The following is a 19,536-nucleotide window of genomic DNA, read 5'->3' as shown; positions in this document are numbered from 1 at the left end:
TGTGTTGTGATGGAGGACTTAGCCAGCCGAGGAATTGAACACACTACGCCTGGGTGGGACCCAAACGCTATGTCAACTCGGCCACCGACCGGTCAATTTTTTTCCATTTCCAGGACAACACCTGGTTGTTCTAGCAGAAGTACTACCCCCGGCTTCATTTATAAATTTCATCATTTGCACTCCTAACTAGGGCAACTCCTGAATACATTTTCTCCTATTTTCCGGGCAAATGCCACGAAATTCATCATTTCGAGACATTTTCCGGGCAAATACCACGAAATTCATCATTTCGAGGCGCAGTGAATCGCTTTCCTTCCTATTATCTAATTTTCTGAGTTATTATATTTTTCTATCAAGTTTATTAATAAAATTAGCAAAAACATAATAAGCTGTTAATTCTTAAATAATACGAAAAAATTCTAGTGTAACTAATAATTTCGCATCATGTTGTCAGCTTCTTACAATTTGATAGAAAGTTGAAACGCACCTAGCATCAGAGTTTAACGGGGGTTTTGTCAAACAAACAAAATGGCACGGAATAACCATTTGATGACAATGTCACATTTGAATTTCTGCGAACCAACGGGCGATGTTTGGTTAAAATGGTAGGTATAAAAATAAACAATAATCTGAGTGTTATTGGAAAGGGCATAAGGAATATTAAAACACATGATCGCTCCGCAATATATGAGGTACCCTACTGCCCCACTTCGTTGAAAATTGCGATCATACATAAAGATAGTTGCCAATAAAAAAGTGCGGTGAGAAAAATGAAGACAATGTTGGTAGTTCTTATTCGAAGTATGATACAGTTAAATATGACCGAAAGAGATAGGGTCCCATTAGTTCAGTGGTAGAGCAGTGCCCCGGCAAGGCAAGGGTCCGAGATGTGACCGTATCCTTGTTTCAGATTTTTGTTTAGAAATCGCTAATATTGTCTTCAATAATGAAACGTGGGAGTTAACAGAATGGGCCTATGGACGGAACACTTATAGATTGTACGAAGACAGTCTTCGAATTTGTAATAATATTAACCTGTTGAACGTCGAAGTAGGAAAAAGTAAAAAAAACACCCAACAAGTGAAAATTTTCTGAACCGCTCGCAAATTACCTTGATTAGATTCAAATATTGGGATTAAAAACTATATTTTTTGCGATAGTTTTCTGTTTACCAGATGATGTACATATTTTATTATTTATGTTTATATCACGAGACGTTTCCCCAGAATTCCCATTTCAGAGACAACTGTCAAAAAATATATTTAACATAGTATATAAGGTAGTTCTATCATGTCTACGTATACCTGAATAAATAACCTACACGAAAAACAATAATCAAAAGGTGTTTTCAAAGAAATAATGACCTTCATACTACTTTGAAAACTATAATATTTTAATGTTTTGCAATGCCAATTTACGTAAACGAATTTTGACATTCGTAGAAAAATTATTTCATAAGCTGTCAGAGGCTACATTGATAAAATAAACAGTAAAATCTACAGTGACATTAGCGCAAGCGATTCTGTTTTTTCCATTTATACATTTCTTGAAGCACAAGGGTTCATATTCCATCGCTCCAACATGGATGGTACTAGAGCTCAAACACGGTCATAAAAAGTGGAACACACATGTGCGCGAACAGTCGACTGGTTAATAAAGAGTGAATGACAACACAACGAACTCAAGCATTCTTCGTTGGGAATGAGAAACAAAGGCTGTCCACAGATGAAATAGGCTGACGAATTAAAGAGAATTGCCGCCTTTGGATGGGTGAGAGCTACCAACAAAAATCGACAAAACTGGAAAAACATCATCACCACAACTTGTTCAAGATTCAACAGATGTTCTTGCACAGCATGGCATAACAATAGTAATGGTACTATTGAATGAAATTCCTAAAACAATAGATTTATAAAGCTTAAAACATTTTGTACGCCCATCTTTCCAATTGATAAAACAAGAAATCTTATACTGTAAATGGATAATTAATCTGTCTTACAATAATTTAAATAAATAAATGTCCAAAACTGGGCGTAAGGAGAAAGAGAAAGTGAAAGTCTTTTGCTATTGGGGCAATAATATTATTAATTCATACAAAAGATGGTATCAGCGTGCACTTAATTCAGTCATGATAAAAATTTATCTCTGTTCAACAAAACATCAATGAATTTAAAAGATACATTAGTCAAAGCCATCACCATTCTTTAGTTACAGCGGTCACAATTTAATATTCATTTTAGAACTACAAAATATAATTATCAGAAACATTTCCTAAGACAATTAATATTACATTAAGGTTGAAGTGTTTCAATCTTCGTCACATTTGTGGACGATCAGCGCCATTTATAATTTTTGACATTTTAACAGTCCTCATTGAACGCCGATTCTCAGACCGTTTCAGCATTTGATCAATAGCTGAAACAGGCTGAGAAATGTGACGGATATTGGAACATCTAAACACAACTCTTCCATTTTTCAAATGGAAAATAATTTATTTGAATTATAAGTTCTTTAAAAAAATAATTCAAATTAATAATGTTTTTTTTTTAAATGATCTGATTTATTACAGAAGTATTGGCTTTTAATTTTATAGGTCGCGCAATTAGAGTTGAGGCAAATATCACACAAGTGTACAATCATCGAATTTGAATATGTATTTGAAAAGCAAAAATAATAACAAGTTTAAAACATGCTAATTGCATGCAACAAATCTGTGTTGACTCAACTCTGGTTGCAATACCTATAAAAACCGAAAGAATTTTTTTTTTAATGCTAATTTCTTTTGCGTTTTTGTCTTGTAAGTCTTGTAATTTAAAATTCTTGATGTATCTAATCACTCGAGCGATGGAGATTTGTAGGTTATTGGGTTTTCGATTCGGCCGTTCGATTTATTTAACATTTAAATTTAGTATTAATTTAAATTCATATAAATCACATACATGAATTTGGGAAGATATCATTCGAGTGGTTTTAAGAATTTTTTTAAAGTTTAAACTGGTGTAGTGTTTAGTAGAATCTTTTCCTTGTTTTTTCCTGGTGCTTCTGGTAGAACATGATGCCGATAACTGCGCAGGCGACTAGCGCTATGGATCCCACAAGAAGCAGGAGAAAGATTTGAATCCCGGACATGGAAGACGGCTTCGTATCCTCGACGTGGTCTCGCGGAGGCTCGAACAGAGTGGCCGAAGGAAGGATATGAGACCTGTCACCCTGGTTCAGAACCTGGAAAGGAAAAATAACATTTTTTATGGGAATTAATTAAATGAGCACCAAAATAGCGTTAAGCTTCACACGAGCACCACACTCTCATAATATACATGGGCTTTCCCTATTTCAACATATCGCTGGCCATAATAGTGAAAGAGGCCAACCCCACATATATATGATGAAAGTATAGAGTTGGTGTGAGACTAGCATTATTGTAGAATATTGCTGGGCATAATAGTGAAAGAGACCAACCCCACATATATATGATGAAAGTATAACGCTGGTGTGAGACTAGCATTATTGTAGCATTTCGCTGACCATAATAGTGAACGAGGCCAAACCCACATATATATGATAAGAGTATAGCGCTGGTGTGAGACTAGTGGATTACTATATATATTGTGAGAGTAGCCGATTATTATATATATGTTGAGAGTATAGTACTGGGGTGAGACTAGCTAATTATTGTAGCAATTTTTCGTTGAAATTGAAATCACCTAAATAATATCTGGATAACAAAAATAATAAACGATATACAACAAGAACATGATTATTGAAAATACATTTAGTAGACATCAGAAAAAAATAACAAATATCCACAGACATATGAATATTAATAGACTAGAAATTAAGGATGAGGGGTAAAATCAACTGTTGAAGAACGAAGAGGGTAAAGCTGACTGTGATTCGTCAATAAATCAATCTGATAGTATATAGGCATCTCGCCTTATAATATCACCATTTAGTTCTTAAAATTAAAATCTGCTTTTGAATGAATAGACATTTTTACATGGGAGCGCAAATTACTCGCCACGTTATGAACAAATTTGCGAAGTCCAAATTCGGCAAAATAAATTTATTCTATTTTCAGAGTCGAATATTTCGTTTATGTATTTAGTTAAGACACTTTTATAAATGTTCATAATTTACTTCCCAGCAACCAACCAGCTTTGTGTTTCACGTCCAGACGTGTCTCGATGTGATAGTATAATTATGTTTCTACAACTGATCCATATTATACGATGTGAATATGCTTAAAATAAAGTAAAATAATGCTTATATATGGAATGTAATACAACAATTGGGTTTATTCTCTTTTTCACATCTATTTTTACAAGTTTTCATAGTACAAGTCACCATTTTGCCGTGTTATTTCGTAAAATGAACCGATGATGCCTCGACCATAGTTCGCACAAGAATGATGACGTCACGTTTTCTAAATTCACTTGAGGCCATACGCGAGCACAGCCGGCTCCAATGGAACCGGTATGGGGAGTGGGGAATAATACGCTTTTAATCACTTAGGGCAGGTCTACTAATATTCATATGTCTATGCAAATATCAGAAATATTCGGAAAAATATGTAATTTTCATATCCAAATGCGACTGCAATAAACAGGGTGGCCACAGAAAATGGATTTGATAAAGCTGTACCCTGCCATGCGTTGCTGTGCAGATAAAGAAACAATAGCGCGTGTTGCTTTTATGTCCAACAGATGTCGCACATTTAAAAAAAAAAAAAATGTTTTTACCTGTCACAGGCAATGGCGACTCGTGACTTTTGAGTGAGAAAGAGCGCTAAGTTTGAAATTTTTTACATTATTGATGTTGTTTAGTCTAAAACGTTTTTTTTCGAAATTTGATTTTTTGTATGAAGATTTTCCGAAAATTTCTGTTTGGTCGTGCGCCGCACGGATTTACTGAAAATCTTCATACAAAAAACTGGATTTTTCGAAAAAAAAGAAGACGTTACAACAACATCAATAATGCCATTTTTTGTTATATTGGCACTCTAGTACACCCAAAAGTCACAAGCCACCACTGGTCACAGGTGATATCTATATAATAGAGGTATATAAAAACACACTTATTTGAATGCAACGTTGTGTTAAAATTTCAAAACAATTTGTGAAGAACTTTCGGAGATTTGAAATTTTCAACCAATTGACATTTTAATTTTTATTTATATAGATAGATAAGATAGTTAGGGCATATCTTTCAATATTTTCATAACTCATTTCTCAACCTTTTAACTACCAATATAAAATCGATAATGTTCCCTTCACCTCTGTCAGTGAAATTAATGATCTTTGCGTAATTTTCGATTCAAAATTTAACTTCCTTTCACACATAAATTAAGTTACCAACAAAGGATTAAAAATGTTGGTTTCATTCTTCGAAATGCCAGAGAATTTCGTAATATTTCAACATTAAAAATCTTTAGTTCATAGTCAAGTCGAATATAATTCTTCTATCTGGTCCCCTCACTTCAAAATCCACTCTGACTCCATTGAAAACACTCAGCATAAATTCCTAAGATTCATTAACTATAAACTCGGTCTACCAATTGAAACAATAAACTACAATCACTTGATGAAAGAACTAAACTTATTAAAACTCTCAAAAGACTTGATTTTTATTTATAAAATTGTTAATGGTATTATAGACAGCCCTGATTTATTAAGTCTAATAACAACTACATACAACTAATCGAAAATTCTTTTTAATTGCAACAAAAATATCAGGACTGAGTCATTCAGATACTCGCTTATACCTAGATTGCATGCAGTTAGCAATGTTTTCTCAGAAGTAGTAGATGTGTTCAACTGCACGGAATATAGTTATAAGAAGGCTATAAAAACATACCTCAAACACAATAATCAATGTCAGGAATGATAATATTCTTCTGCATGGCTCCTATATCATATTTTACTACATCTAAACTGTTTACTTCAGATATCTTATAGTGTTAGCTAACATATGTATTATTTTATTAAAAATTATTATTTCTTATCCATAAGTATCATTAAATCGCTGACAGCCCTGAATTGTTAATGCCAAGTTGCGATGCCTACTCAGCTATTCCAAGTACAATTAATTTTGTGGGTAACAATAAACTTACTACTGACTATTATCATAGACACCTCATAATTTGACTTATGACAGGTCTTATACAAACCTAGTATAAATTAGTTCAGCTATTTTTACACTGGTATATATTTCTTTTGAATTATGCATTGTCTTACTGCACTTATATTAATAAGTGCATCACTTGCAATAGTGTTTTTGTTTACACATTAATTGTTCTTTAATTTATTGCTATTATTATCCTGTGTACCACTGTATGCTTGTAACTCGATTATCACTGTATTGTAAAAGCCACTTTATATAATAAATAAATAAATATTTTAGTAACTGCAAAGATTATAATAAATTAATAATTAAAATTCCCCGATTCCAAGACTTCACAGTCTCGGAAATAAATATTCTGATCTGGGAGATATATTTCATCTTAAAAATAATCAATATAAATATTGTTTATTTCAATTCTTTTATATATCGAGACACAAATAGACATCTATAATTTCTGCAATAAATATATTTTTATTTTTATTTTGAATATTTATTTCTGTGAGACTTCTTATCATTTTTACTAATGTATCTTATTTTATTATATGCTTTTGTTGTAACATTTAATATTTTTTCTATTTTCGTTTAATTATGTTTCCTTTATTGTTTAAATTTTGTAAAATTTATAATAACTGTGATACTCTACTATTAAACTTTGTAGTGTGTAAAAACTCATTAGGGCGTGTAGTAATAATAAATAAATAAATAATAATATACGTAAATCGAAAAAACCACATTATTAGAAATTTGTACCAAAAATAGGATTAGATAAAAGAAAATTATTTTAAAAATGTGTTGATTCGAAATTTATTATTTATTGTGTGTAATTCAAATAAATTCAAATTGTGCGAAGATACATAAAATAATTTTATAAATCTGAATCTGACACGCCGGCGTTTAACGAAGACAAGTAAAATTTGCATTACGTGGGTATAAATCGTCCTAATTCATATTATTATTACTTGTAAATCAAAATCTGACAGGCAAGGCGCGATGGTAATCGACGAAATTATTAAGAATTTTTACTGTCTTGAATCAAATACGAATATCTGAATTTGAAGGCCCGGCTGAGACGGTAATCTGCAAAACTTTGAATTCGATTTACACAAAAACAAGTCGTCCTATTTACTTCGTATACCTATCTGATTTCGAGGAGTGTCCGCGAAACTCACATTTTTGCAAACTTCGGTTATGAAAAATTAAAAAAATTCCCTAATAATTCTGAGGTTTACAGGTCAGTGACCACCCTGATGAAGTAATGGGTTAGGTTAGGTTATGTATGGATTGTCACAATATAACCTAGTGAACAGAATTATCAATAATACATATGTACATAAATATATGAATGTTCTAATTTAAAATTTTTCTAATTTTTTTCCACAGTAACAACACGAAAAAATACAATATTCTACAGCAGCACACATAAGCGTAACTACATTGCCCACTCTCCGATACAACGACTTCACACCATGGGAAATCATTACTTGGGTGATGTTGACATATTCAATACCAACTTGGCAAGTTTTGTGGATCATTTAAAACATTTATTTCAACAATACTCCTAAACACATCATGTAAACCTACAAATAGCTGTAATTTTCTGTTTTTGTTTCTTGTGTTTGTAAGACTTGTTGCATAGCTTTTATCAAATATAATTTTACTCTTATTTTTATGTTTCAAAGTATCTGTCAAATTAAAATTATACTACCAACCATGTAAAAGCCCTCTGGGCGTTAAATAAATAAATAAATAAATTTCTTTCATGAAATAAATATGATATCTAATATCTTTTTAAAAAGAAAGAAACATTCCATAATGTTTAACTTGAAAATATTGGATATTTTTTGATTGTGCAATGATGGAGGACTTAGCTAGCAGGGAGTTGAACCAACAACACCACAGTGGGAATCTAAAGCAATAATCAGCTCAGCCACTAATCGGTTTAAAAAGATTTTTCAGTTTACACTGCATTTATAAAAATTTTAAAAAAATTATCATCTCACGTCATGTGGCTCCTCCAGTTCGTACATCTTGATGGACAAGACGTCGTGATTGTCACTCAGGTCTCCGGTGGTGGCCGACACCCCGAAGAAGTAGCCGGTTGGCAGGAAGACCCCCTGCACGGCGAAGCACTCCTTCCAAGAGTTCTTTCCGTCAAAATCTGTTGACACTGTAACACAAAAATTGTTCATTATCGGTTAAAAAAAAAAAGTTCACATAATAATATATCCCTCGATTCCTACCCACCCCTCATCAATTTTCCCTTACCAGAGCTTCCTCTCCTTCCATTCCTTTAAAAGAACCCCACACAGCATCCCCAAAGATGACGTAGGCCCTGAGGAAAATTATTTTCCTTAGGGCTTCATGTGTGGGGTTAATGTAATAAATATATACAGGGTGTATCGGCACGTACCCGACAAACTTTAACCAGCTATTCCTTGGCACATTTGGAGTAAAAAATGTTATGGGCACTTTGCTGTCCGGTAAAAAAATTATTATTTATATTTTCACCACATGTCACCAATGTTTTATCCTTTGTCAAAGTTTGAAAACCCATCTGGCAATATTTTGTTCGAGTTTCGTTGAATAATGTACGTACGTACCTACGTTGGCGCGCTTTTACAATCACAACGAAATGGCACGGCACCATTCGTCTCATTTTTAACTATTTTTACTTAAAGAGCGAGGACACTTTTTGACACACTTGCTAATAACAGCTGTTGAACACGAGAAACAATGCAAATGACAGTGACGGAGTGTGGATTTTTTATTTATTTTTAGTTTTTAATGGAAAAAAAATGTTACCGGACAGCAAAGCGCCCATAACATTTTTTACTCCAAATGTGCTGAGGAATAGCTGGTTAAAGTTTGTCGGGTACTTGCCGATACACCCTGTATATCTATCCTATTTATTTGTTTTTGTGTTTAGTTTGTAGAACTCCATTTATTTTTATTTTTTTTAAATTTAATAATATAATTAGTTCTGCAAGTATTTTTTGGTTTTTGTTATTGTTACAGCTGTTTCGGCTTTCAAGGCCATTTTCAAACTGTGGTTATAACCACGTTTAGACGATTTTATTTTACCCCCTCCCAATTTAAAATGATTTATTACCGGTTAAACCGATTTACTGATAAAATAATTGTGACAATAGATTTCATATTCTGTGGGGGTATTTTGAAGTCAGTTTTCCCCACATTAATGTTATCTTTAGAAGAGGGGAATAAATAATTTTCCTTACTTTATTAATTAATGTTATATTAGGGTCATTGGTTCTTTTATTGATTTCTAACTGTTCAAGTGAATTTAATCTAAGGCCCTTTCTTTCTATACGTAAGGGTTTAAGTTCATTGTTGTCAAGCCGGACGTGATTATTCACTAAGAGAAGTTCTTTGAATTTTGTAAAAGTTCTTATATTATTATAACATCTTATATGTTCTACGAATCTAGCTGAAGTAGTGTTGTAGTCGGCGTTGTCACATTTTAATTCATATATGCCACTATTATTAAGTTTTGAATTTCTACTTTTAGAGTTTTTAAGGTTTGTTCCTATGTTATTATTTGTTTTTTATTGGACCGATGAATTTGATTTATTTTACAATTATTAATTATAAGAAAATATATAATATATTTGTGGCACGAAAGTGGAAGATATTTTCAGTATTGTTCTGGTGAGAGACCACCATTTAGAATCGAAACATTGCTTAAAATAATAGCCATGTTTGGTGACTGAATAGCCAGGTGCTTCCCAACCTTTCTCTTCTCCACCTTCTTTCCTTCACTTCTCACTCTATCCATCATTACAATAAGTCCCACTGCCTTCGGAAAAGCAGTGAATACCCCAAGAATTACAAAAGTATTAGAATAAACTGTTAATATACAAGACAATGATAACAGAATAGTGTGAACACCGCTTGTTAAATTTAATCACATTCATAGTGCTAGGGTTTTCAGTACTTGTTTGATAGTTTAACAACAAACTTACCAGTAAGAACGTCATTTTCATATTTGACCGACATATGCGTATCCTTATCGGAGTTGCGGAAGCGCGCCTCACACCCGGCAAGCTGTGTGTGCGTGCCGTCGCGGTCGTGGTCGTAATGCAGCGTGCCGTTGTTCACCATGGCCGAGATGTATGGGTGCTGGTGCTGAAAGACGAAAACATTTAGAGGAATAAATATTAGATATTGTCAAATCACTCCTAATTGGGTTTTAGACATTGTTAAGGTTAAAGTGTGGTGATGAAGGCCTCATCATAACAGGGCACCAGATTGGTGAGGGCCAGCTGGAGTCGAACCAGGGGGGCTTACCGGTTGGAATAGCTCAATGGAAGGTAGAGGTGAGGTTCTTTGTCCACCAGGGCATGGGGGACTCTTTGCTTGCTTCGCCGCCCTCCACGGTCGGTACATGGGGAAAGGTCAATTCAATATCACAAACCAAAACGTGGAGAACAATAGGTTTATTACTGTAGTATTACACGGGGGGTACATCTTAACTATTAAGAACACAGTATCGAATTCTCTCTCTCTCAACAGGGTGAATTGGTAACTTGTTGAATTTACGAATTGAACACAAGCGTAATGGGGATATTTTGGAATTGCTTACGGATACGCCAAATCATACTGTAGGTCGTGGCCTTGTTGTACCAGGCAGACGATGTATTGGTGCACACGCGATTTAGTGGTAATATAACTCCAAGGAGCCGAATATAGCGGAACTGGTTCATGATTAAAATGGTACGGCAGTATATCGTTACACAACAATAGAGTTTAATTATGACGCGGGTTGATCGCGTGGGTTCGCGATCTCCGGTAAGATCGCGGTTGCTGGCGGCGCGCTCAATTGAGGCGATGATTCTGCCTGACCGCAGGACACGGTGTATACAAGGCCGATGCTGGATGTTGACTGCGGAGCCCTTGACCATGTGTTTGCGTATATACTTTGTGCGGGAGTGGGGGGAAGCTTGTACTGCTTTAGGGTGACCCTAGTTTATAATGCGTATTAGGGTGAACGTGTTTCATAACAACATGGAAATGACATCTTGAAGGAATGAGACCACAGAAATAAATAAAACATTGTAATTAATTTATGACATAATTTACAGTCATAAAACAAAACAAAACAGGATTGGCATCAATTTCTAAAACAGAAGCCCCGTGATTTCCCTCATGGGGTATTTCATCTTTGCACAAGCACCCCTGCTATGTCACCAAATGAAGCGAATCACTTGAGGTGACCTGCGGCAGAGGTGTTGGTTATCCAATGAATAGTTACAGGGGCGGCGGTACCCATACCCGTCTCCCAAAATCAAAGGATAACAAATTATTCTAAGCAATAAAATTAGTCGCCTGAAGTATCCATACAAATTGAAAATATCTCCCAGTATATGTATATTTAGTTTACAGTTGAAAAATGATTATAAGCATTAATTGTTGATTGAAGTTGTTTCGTGACGCTGAATTGTTTTAACACTTTCACACCCGCATTATTGTTTCCACACATATAAAATATGTAATGCTTGATAATACCTCACAAAATTATTTGAAAATTTTTGGCATTTAATATTTTTTTTTTTAGAGAATTTTCTATGTTAATTTGGATTAACATTGGGCGTCAGAGGGTATTTTTTAAATAGTAACGTAAAATAAACATAACACAAAAGTAATACAAATAACTGTTTCATGTCAAAAATGCACATTGACAATGTAGTGATAATCTCTAAGGTACAAACAAATAACATTTTAACTAAAATTCATTCATAAATAAAGAAAAAATTTAAGGTAATAAATCTTTAAAAATTCGTCATACTAGTCGAAAACATGCCCGTCACTACCAGTGTTAATTTGAATGAACATTGAAATTCATTTACAATATTCTGGGAAATGACTGTGATCAGTGAATTAAACTGATGTTATTATTATAGAACACATCTTAATGCGTTAAAATATTTGTAATTCGAGTAGAAAATATTGATATCTCACCTTAAATTAAGTAATCAATGACGGCAGAAATTCGATGAAACTCACAATCAGCAGATGTCAAAATATTTATCGTTGTTGTGGCGGGAATAAGAATTTCAACCACGCGGAAAAAATAGACACCACAGAAAAGACTACAAACTATAAGAAAACGTGGCTTTTCTAAATCGCTACAGTTACGGTAAAAAAATTCACAAAGTTCGTGTTAATTTGAATTAACACTGGGGCTGAAAGGGTTAACCCCTTTTTCGCTCCAACCAATAAGGAGGCTAGGATTCAAATTTAACTGGTTTGAATCTGCGCAGTGTTGCTTTGAGTGGAATCGAGCCGCCCGCGCCAGAGCGAAAGCGTCATCTAATGACAGTTGACAAAACACCGTACCGAAAGAACAACCGATGTGTCAATTCGATTTTTAACCAGAGTTATAATTAGCTCAATCTTATGCGAGTGCCTGTGAATTCCTCCACCATACGAGCGCTACCATAAGAACCATATCATCGAACATCCTAACTAACTCTTCCGTAAGTCACATTTGTGAATACCCATCTTTTTGGTTCTTTTCACATACCTGCCTAGATTATAACCATTATAATCTAACCCATGTGTCGATAGTCTACGCTATTATCGCACAGAAGTACTAGTACATATTGAATTATTTGGCGTGTTGGAAATAAGCCGACGTAGGTCATTTTAGTTGTTGCCTATCCGAAAGAGATAAATGGAGACTAGAGGCTTTTGAGATGTGTTGCTATAGAAGACTGTTAGGAATTTCCTGGAGAGACCATATTACAAATGAGGAGGTTCTCCAAAGAATCGAAGGAGGAAGGCACCTGCTCAGGACCTTGTCCGAAAGGCGTGCAAGATGGATCGGCCATGTTATACGACAAGTAGGCCTCTTGCATGTCATAATGGAGGTTATGACCGAGGGGACGCCCACGCCGAGAGTACCTGGAGGACCTGCTGGTGGACGTGCGCTGCTCATCATATGCAGAAGTCAAAAGAGCCGCACAAGACAGGGAAGAATGGAAGAGGAGATTAGATGAAATTGCTGCAAACCAATCCCAGGATTGAAACCAGAGAGAGAGAGAGCTCAGTGGTCCAGAGCACCTGACCGGACATCAGAAGGTGCTGGTTCAATTCCCGTCTGCGGCATTTATTTTTAATCGGGAGATATTTTCAAAAGGTATTTAGCGAATACAGCAGGGAGGGGGTGGTAGTGTAATATTGAACAAATCAGTGACTTTTTTTTTAATATGTGAAGTTTTCCAACTGTCATCTGGCATCCCCAAAATGAGTTATATAGTGGCTGGAGGGAGTGGGAGGGGGAAGAGGAAGATTAGGAAGCATCTGTGTATTCAGATCTGGCTACCAAACAACCATTGCCATTTCAAGAAACATTTCGATTCATAATTGGTTGTCTTTAACAAGGGCAATACTGCACGTTTCTATCACTCTGGCCTGAGCGGTGTGTTCCAAATACTGCATAAATGCCAGACCTATAGTTGTAGATGTCGTATGGTTAAAGCTAACTAGAACCGAAGCTGGAAATATATGGTTCCCAGAAATTAAATACATTAAAATTCATTTCAACATAAATTCACCAATAAACCTTGAATAGTAAATTAGATACACTTCATTTTTTCACATCCGTCAACATTTCTTTGTTTTTATTCAAATTAGAAGGTGCAAGAGCTAATGATATAATTCTAGAAGTTTTTGACGTTACTTCTTGTTTTCGATAAGCACAGACATTAACATGCTGTTGTCACTCTAGGATCCTTCCATTTCTGCGTAGGTTATGGTGTGTAGGTTATGTCTTAATCTTTACATACCTGAAGGTAAAGATCACGATCACCCAAAGGGGGATCACTCATATATTATCACGGAGCGATCGTGTCTCGTAATATTCCTTTCGCCCTTCCCAGTAACACTCAGAAATTAGTTTTCGTTTTATACCTACTACAAATGAATGATATTGTGGACTTTTTCAATAAAATTAACGTTTTACGTCTGCACTCACGGCTTGTTTGCGGCAAGGAATTTTAAAAAAAGTTATGGGGATCAACAATGTGATTTAAAAACAACTTAGATTTCAACTCATTTTGGGGATGTGTACTACCCCCCTCCGGTACAGGAGGGTTAATATCTCTGGAATCATGGTCAAAGCATTACTCCTGCATGACCATGAGAATCATTTAACAATTCTTTTTATGGTGAAGTAGAGTTGGAGGAAGTCATAGCGGGATACTGAGGTTATCGACAGTTAGTCGACAGCATCGGGAGTCATTTGGTTCAGCACAGATGTGCCTCTAAGATACTGATGAAGGGGACATTCTTCTACGACGTGTTCTGAGGATTAAATATGTCCACATTCACACAAATCAGAAACCATTGACCCCTTTTGCGCATCACATACGCACGGCGGCTGTGACAAATACTGTTACTTACTGTCAGTACAATGAGGAGATGGACAAAGAAATTCCCCTTACTTAAGTTAGGATCCCTGTTATCTCCCTAAGAATACACTAAAATTACTCGAGTAGAAGAAACTTATAACTTACGTTGTGTTTCCCGTTATGGTTGCTGTAAGTGTCCAGTATGATGGCGAGACCCACAAAGAAGTCCACGTTGCCGAAGACAGGGCCGGTGCGCATGCGGTCGCGTGCATACCAGATGGCCATACCATCGCCAAACAGGTCCTTGCCTTTGCCGTGCACTTTGAACTGGATCTGCACCTCCCAGTTGCGGGACATGCATGGCTGGAAATTCATACAAAAAAGGTTAATAATAATAATAATAATAATAATAATTGGATAATTTGTAGAGCGCCGTTTTTGTGAAAAATCACCTCAAGGGCGCTGTACAATTTATTTCTTAGGATCTACATTTGTTATTTAGAAAAGATACCAAAACATACTTACCTGGCAAGTCACTTCCAACAAACACACTTATATTAAAAAGTTTATGCTTATAAAAGATAGAACTGCACGCAGAGGACACTATATCAAAAAACACTGGTCGTCGCATGATCTTAAGTCTGCTATAGTTTTTATTTTAATTTAAATGTATTTTAACTGTCTTAAAAGCCTACAAATTGTTAGTTGTTATCATTTTTATTTATTTATTTTTAATTATTATTTATATTTATTTTATTTTATTTTTAGTATTTTTTACATTTTGTTAATTTAAATTTAAATTGCCGTCAACTGTGAAAGTGGAGGTTTCTGAAATTATGGATACGACTGTCTGAAAAGGTGCGTTTTAAGTTTAGACCTAAATTCTGTCGAGTCTGCGATCATTCTCAAATCATGTGGCAGTCCATTCCAGGCTTTAGGTCCTGACACGGCAAAAGCACGCTCACCGAACTTAGTATCTGGTGTGCGCTTTGGTTCCTTCAACCTTCCGATAGCTGATGACGTTGCTGACCTAAGGGTTGACTGTCGGGAATTGGAATCTTCTGGAATACACAATTCTGATAAATAAGCCGGAGCCATTCCGTTAAGTGACTTAAATACCATCCAGCATACCTTGAACTGGATTCTTTCAGGACATTTGAGCCAGTGCAGATTTTTGAGATGCTCTGAAATGTGGGAGTATTTAGATACTCCGGTGATAAGCCTTGCCGCGGCGTTGAAAACGGATTGTAATTTGTTGATTTGACATTTAGGGAGACTTGCATATATTCCGTTGCAATAATCTAGACGTGAAACAACATAGGAATTGACTAGCAATTTAGTCGCCTCTGTTGGCAGGTTTCTCCGCACTGCTTTAATTTGCCTTAATTGAAAGAACCCCGTGCTTACAGTTCTGTTCACCTGAGTTTTAAGGGAAAAATTAGCGTCCAGATTGACACCCAGTAATTTGATGCACGTTTTTGGAGTGATGTCACTTCCGGAAATGGTTATTGGGGAGTTTTCAATGTTATGCTGACGTCTGCTTGTAGCAGTCCACAGAAACTCAGTCTTTGTGGGATTCAGTTTCAATCTATTTGAGGTCATCCAGCGAGTAATTGCTTCTATACACTCAGTTATACGAATTTTTAGACTGTTTATTTCTTCTGGTAAGCAGTAAAAATAAACTTGCTGGTCATCAGCGTAGCAGTGAGATAGAAGGCCGAATGATTCTATTATTTTAGCGACATCATTTGTGAAGAGGATGAAGAGTAGTGGGCCCAGAACGGACCCTTGGGGTACTCCAGATGAAAGGGTTGCATAATTTGATTGGTTTTTTCCCACTTTTACGGCTTGTAAACGGTTGGCCAGGTATAAGATAAGCGCTACAACTACAAGTGCTGATCCCTCGCGAAGAATAACAAAAGGTTTTGGACATTTTTGAGAGAGAGATAAAGAATTTTTGAGAGAGAGATAAAGATTTTTTAGAATGATGCAAGAAGTGGTACCATGAGCTACACATACCAATTGAAGATCTCAAAGGTGTTCTTATTTAATTTTTCAGTTGTTTGTCTATGGGTCCTTGGAATGGTTCTTGTTAAATATTTCTAAAATAATTATATGTACTTCAAATTGACAAATTGACTATTTGATGTTTGCGAATTGCTACTTTTCTTAGTAAATTTTACATATTAACCCTTTGAACGCGTTAATTTGCTCCGTTTTATCTATACCCGTACGCGGTACACATTTTTAAATACCTATACACGCAATTAAATGTCAAATTATAGCATTCTGGCATGATTTATTTGACTATATAGACAGAACAGATTATTCTCCACAATATGAAAACAAATCCTCGTGTGTCAACACTCTTAGATGTTTATAAAAACAAAAACATAAAATTTCATACAAAGACGTACCCAAAGATATTAGAAGAACGAGATATGCTATGTTGGCCGCCGGACCGTAGCCGGAGTACTACCTAATTAGGGTACTTTGAACGGTATCGGGACGTGTACGCACAGAAATCTGTTCTATGTATTAGTGCGGATACCTTAGCGTAAGCGAAGGTGAGCAGTAGTATCACTCAGTACGAACTGCTCATAGCACATCTCGTTCTTCTAATATCTTTGGACGTACCGTATCTTTTGAATGTGGTCTCGCCATTCACTCGGCGTGTGTGTACTTAGGCTTTGATAGACACAAGTGGGACACCATGATCACTTATCATTTTTAGTTATGAAAAGTTGTGAATGACATACTAGTACTAACGCCATCCGTTGACAAAAATCTAAACTAAAGGACTAAAAGGCGCACTTGATTATCGATCTTTTTTTATGAAATACAATTTTATTTTTGAGAAATTCTTGTAGATGTCAGCATTGTGATAGTTCTACGAATGTCCAAGTGAGCAAGAAATACATTCATGACGAAAGAGCGCTGGAATATCGGCCGTCAAAGTTTCCGTATCAACTGTTGATACAGCCGCGTGTGAGTAGACTTTTTGCCGTAACAACAGTTGATACGGCCGCGTGCAAAGAGTTAAAAAGAAAAACCAGCAAAGGTCCAAACCGACTCATCGCTACTATAGATTGGTGTATCAAGTTTATTTTCCCATATGGCAACATGTCAACTAAAATGAATGATAGATTTTTTTAAATGCACATTTATGTGCATGGGAATGGGCCAATAATACGAAAATCAATTCAATGTGGCAACCAGATGTCATAAAAATGTATTTAATTCTCAAGCCAAAGGTGTTCACTAACCAGACCTAATCTTAGTCATAAATTTAACTTATCTCTATACCTGCGATTATAAAATTAATAAAAATAAGTGCTTGATATTATGGCCTTAAATGTAGGTTATGAAATTGGTTTCATCTCACAGAGGTTTGAAATAGGTTTATCAATAATGTTGAATTAAAGATAATCTTTTTAAATTAGAAATTTTATATGACTTCTGATTTGCGGCTTTCTTATCGCAATTGAAAAATATGTAACAGATAAATGAATAGGTCTACAATAGCTTACAAAGAAAATTAAAATTATTGTATTAACCTAGGGATTCCACACAGAAAAAAAACTGCAAATTTCATGATTCTAGATCGCACTGTTTATTTTTTTTAAAGAATAGACAAACATTCTCAGGTTACGAATAACATGATTTTATTTACTCCTACTACCATCATTATAGAGGGTAAAATGTTGCTTTTGCAATGATGGAGGACTTAGCTACCAGAGTATTGAACATGCAATGTCCGGGAACCCAACTCTTTGGATCAATTTAATTTTGACAGTTTACGAAAATAAGGAAATACGAATCTGATTGAAAATCGTTATGAAATTATTTAATTCAGTGAGAGTTTCAATTGAACTAATATTGATTCAATAGATTAGATAAAGAAACATTGTGTGTCAAAGAATAACCAAAAATCTGAGTGTTACCATGAACAGCAATTTACACAAATAAAGAAATAGCCAAATTTAAATGGCACAATTACTAGATCATTAGCATAACAATTATTGTTATGTTAATTTTCTGTTATTGTTTATTTTATAAACGCCAAGCAAGGTGAAACTAATGTTAGAAACGCATTTTAAAACACGCGCAAATTGAACATGATAACATTGCCCCTGACTCTGATTGTTTTACGTGGAAATATGAATACATAATGCATCTGATAAACTCACCACTGAATTCCATATAGCTCCACTTTTAGACTGCTCATCCGGAGTTATTCTAACTTGCTTCGGAGTCACCATTGTGCTGCCGACCAAATCCCAAAACGGAATAGTAATCCCGGTACCTAAAAATACAATATATTGTATAATATCACAAAAAAGCTAGTTTAATTGGTACAATAGTCATCAGTGAACATATCATAACCTACCTTGATACGGTTTTGTCAGGGAGTGTTCCCGTTTTTGGTAGTCTTTGGTATTCCATTGGGCGTCGATTCCAATGGAAAATAACAGTAATACCAGGTATTTGGCAGCGTTTTTACTAAATTTAAACATTTTGACAGATGATCGACACTTACTACACGTCTACCGACAAATTCTGGAAGATTGGCAGCGGGTTCAAATATCAGGCTAACCAATCAACAAACTCAATGTCATCGCGTCTGTCGGTAATGCAGGGTGTTTGTAGTGACATTTCGACCCTTGGAATAACCAAATTCATCTGACCACATCTGACCCAGCAATGCTTTGCCAAAATAGTCTCTGGAGAAGGATTTTTAAAGTTTATTATCGTATTATATTGCTGTAGCAGATGTTACTTTGTTATTTCAAGAGTGTAATCTGCTTCAAATAATTTTACAATCGGTAAAAACTTATAAAAGTGTTTTGTCTACTTGACCATAGGTGGTACTCATATCAAAATTTATTATTTTCTTTATTATAAAAAAAAACACAATAAAGTTGTAATAAAAAAAATCCTTCTGAAATCAAAAGATTGAACTGCGGGTTGAATTCCCGTCGGCGGCATGCATTTTTTCTCTGAAGATTTTTCAAATTATATTGCTGTTAAGAATAATAATTATTTC

At 35.1% G+C, this 19,536-nt stretch overlaps 1 protein-coding gene across 1 annotated transcript; it reads right to left on the bottom strand.

Annotated features, from left to right (window-relative positions):
- Positions 1–2,668: 2,668 nt before the first annotated feature.
- Positions 2,669–19,081, bottom strand: LOC149411648 (vesicular integral-membrane protein VIP36). Its single transcript, XM_089646925.1, has 6 exons — positions 18,880–19,081; positions 18,680–18,795; positions 14,655–14,852; positions 10,101–10,263; positions 8,121–8,287; positions 2,669–3,222 (listed from the first exon to the last, which is right to left on the bottom strand). The coding sequence occupies exons 1-6, from the start codon at positions 19,004–19,006 to the stop codon at positions 3,007–3,009; spliced, it is 987 nt and encodes a 328-aa protein (XP_089503051.1). The 5' UTR covers positions 19,007–19,081; the 3' UTR covers positions 2,669–3,006.
- Between the last annotated feature and the right edge of the window lie 455 nt (positions 19,082–19,536).

This window comes from Hesperophylax consimilis, chromosome 25 (assembly GCF_061612785.1).
Source record: "Hesperophylax consimilis isolate HC1 chromosome 25, BYU_Hcon_1.0, whole genome shotgun sequence".
NCBI lineage: Eukaryota > Metazoa > Arthropoda > Insecta > Trichoptera > Limnephilidae > Hesperophylax > Hesperophylax consimilis.
The sequence above is the reverse complement of the archived record's forward strand: the minus strand, read 5'-3'. Positions and strand labels throughout refer to the sequence as shown.

What these genes read in the sequence shown, in the direction of transcription:
- LOC149411648 (XM_089646925.1), bottom strand. Translation starts at nt 19,006, where the DNA reads ATGTTTAAATTTAGTAAAAACGCTGCCAAATACCTGGTATTACTGTTA. An exon ending in ACCATAACGGGAAACACAAC is followed by an intron (nt 10,264 to 14,654) that starts GTAAGTTATAAG and finishes TTCGTCTTTCAG; the next exon opens with CACCAGCACCCATACATCTC. An exon ending in TGAAAATGACGTTCTTACTG is followed by an intron (nt 8,288 to 10,100) that starts GTAAGTTTGTTG and finishes TTTGTGTTACAG; the next exon opens with TGTCAACAGATTTTGACGGA.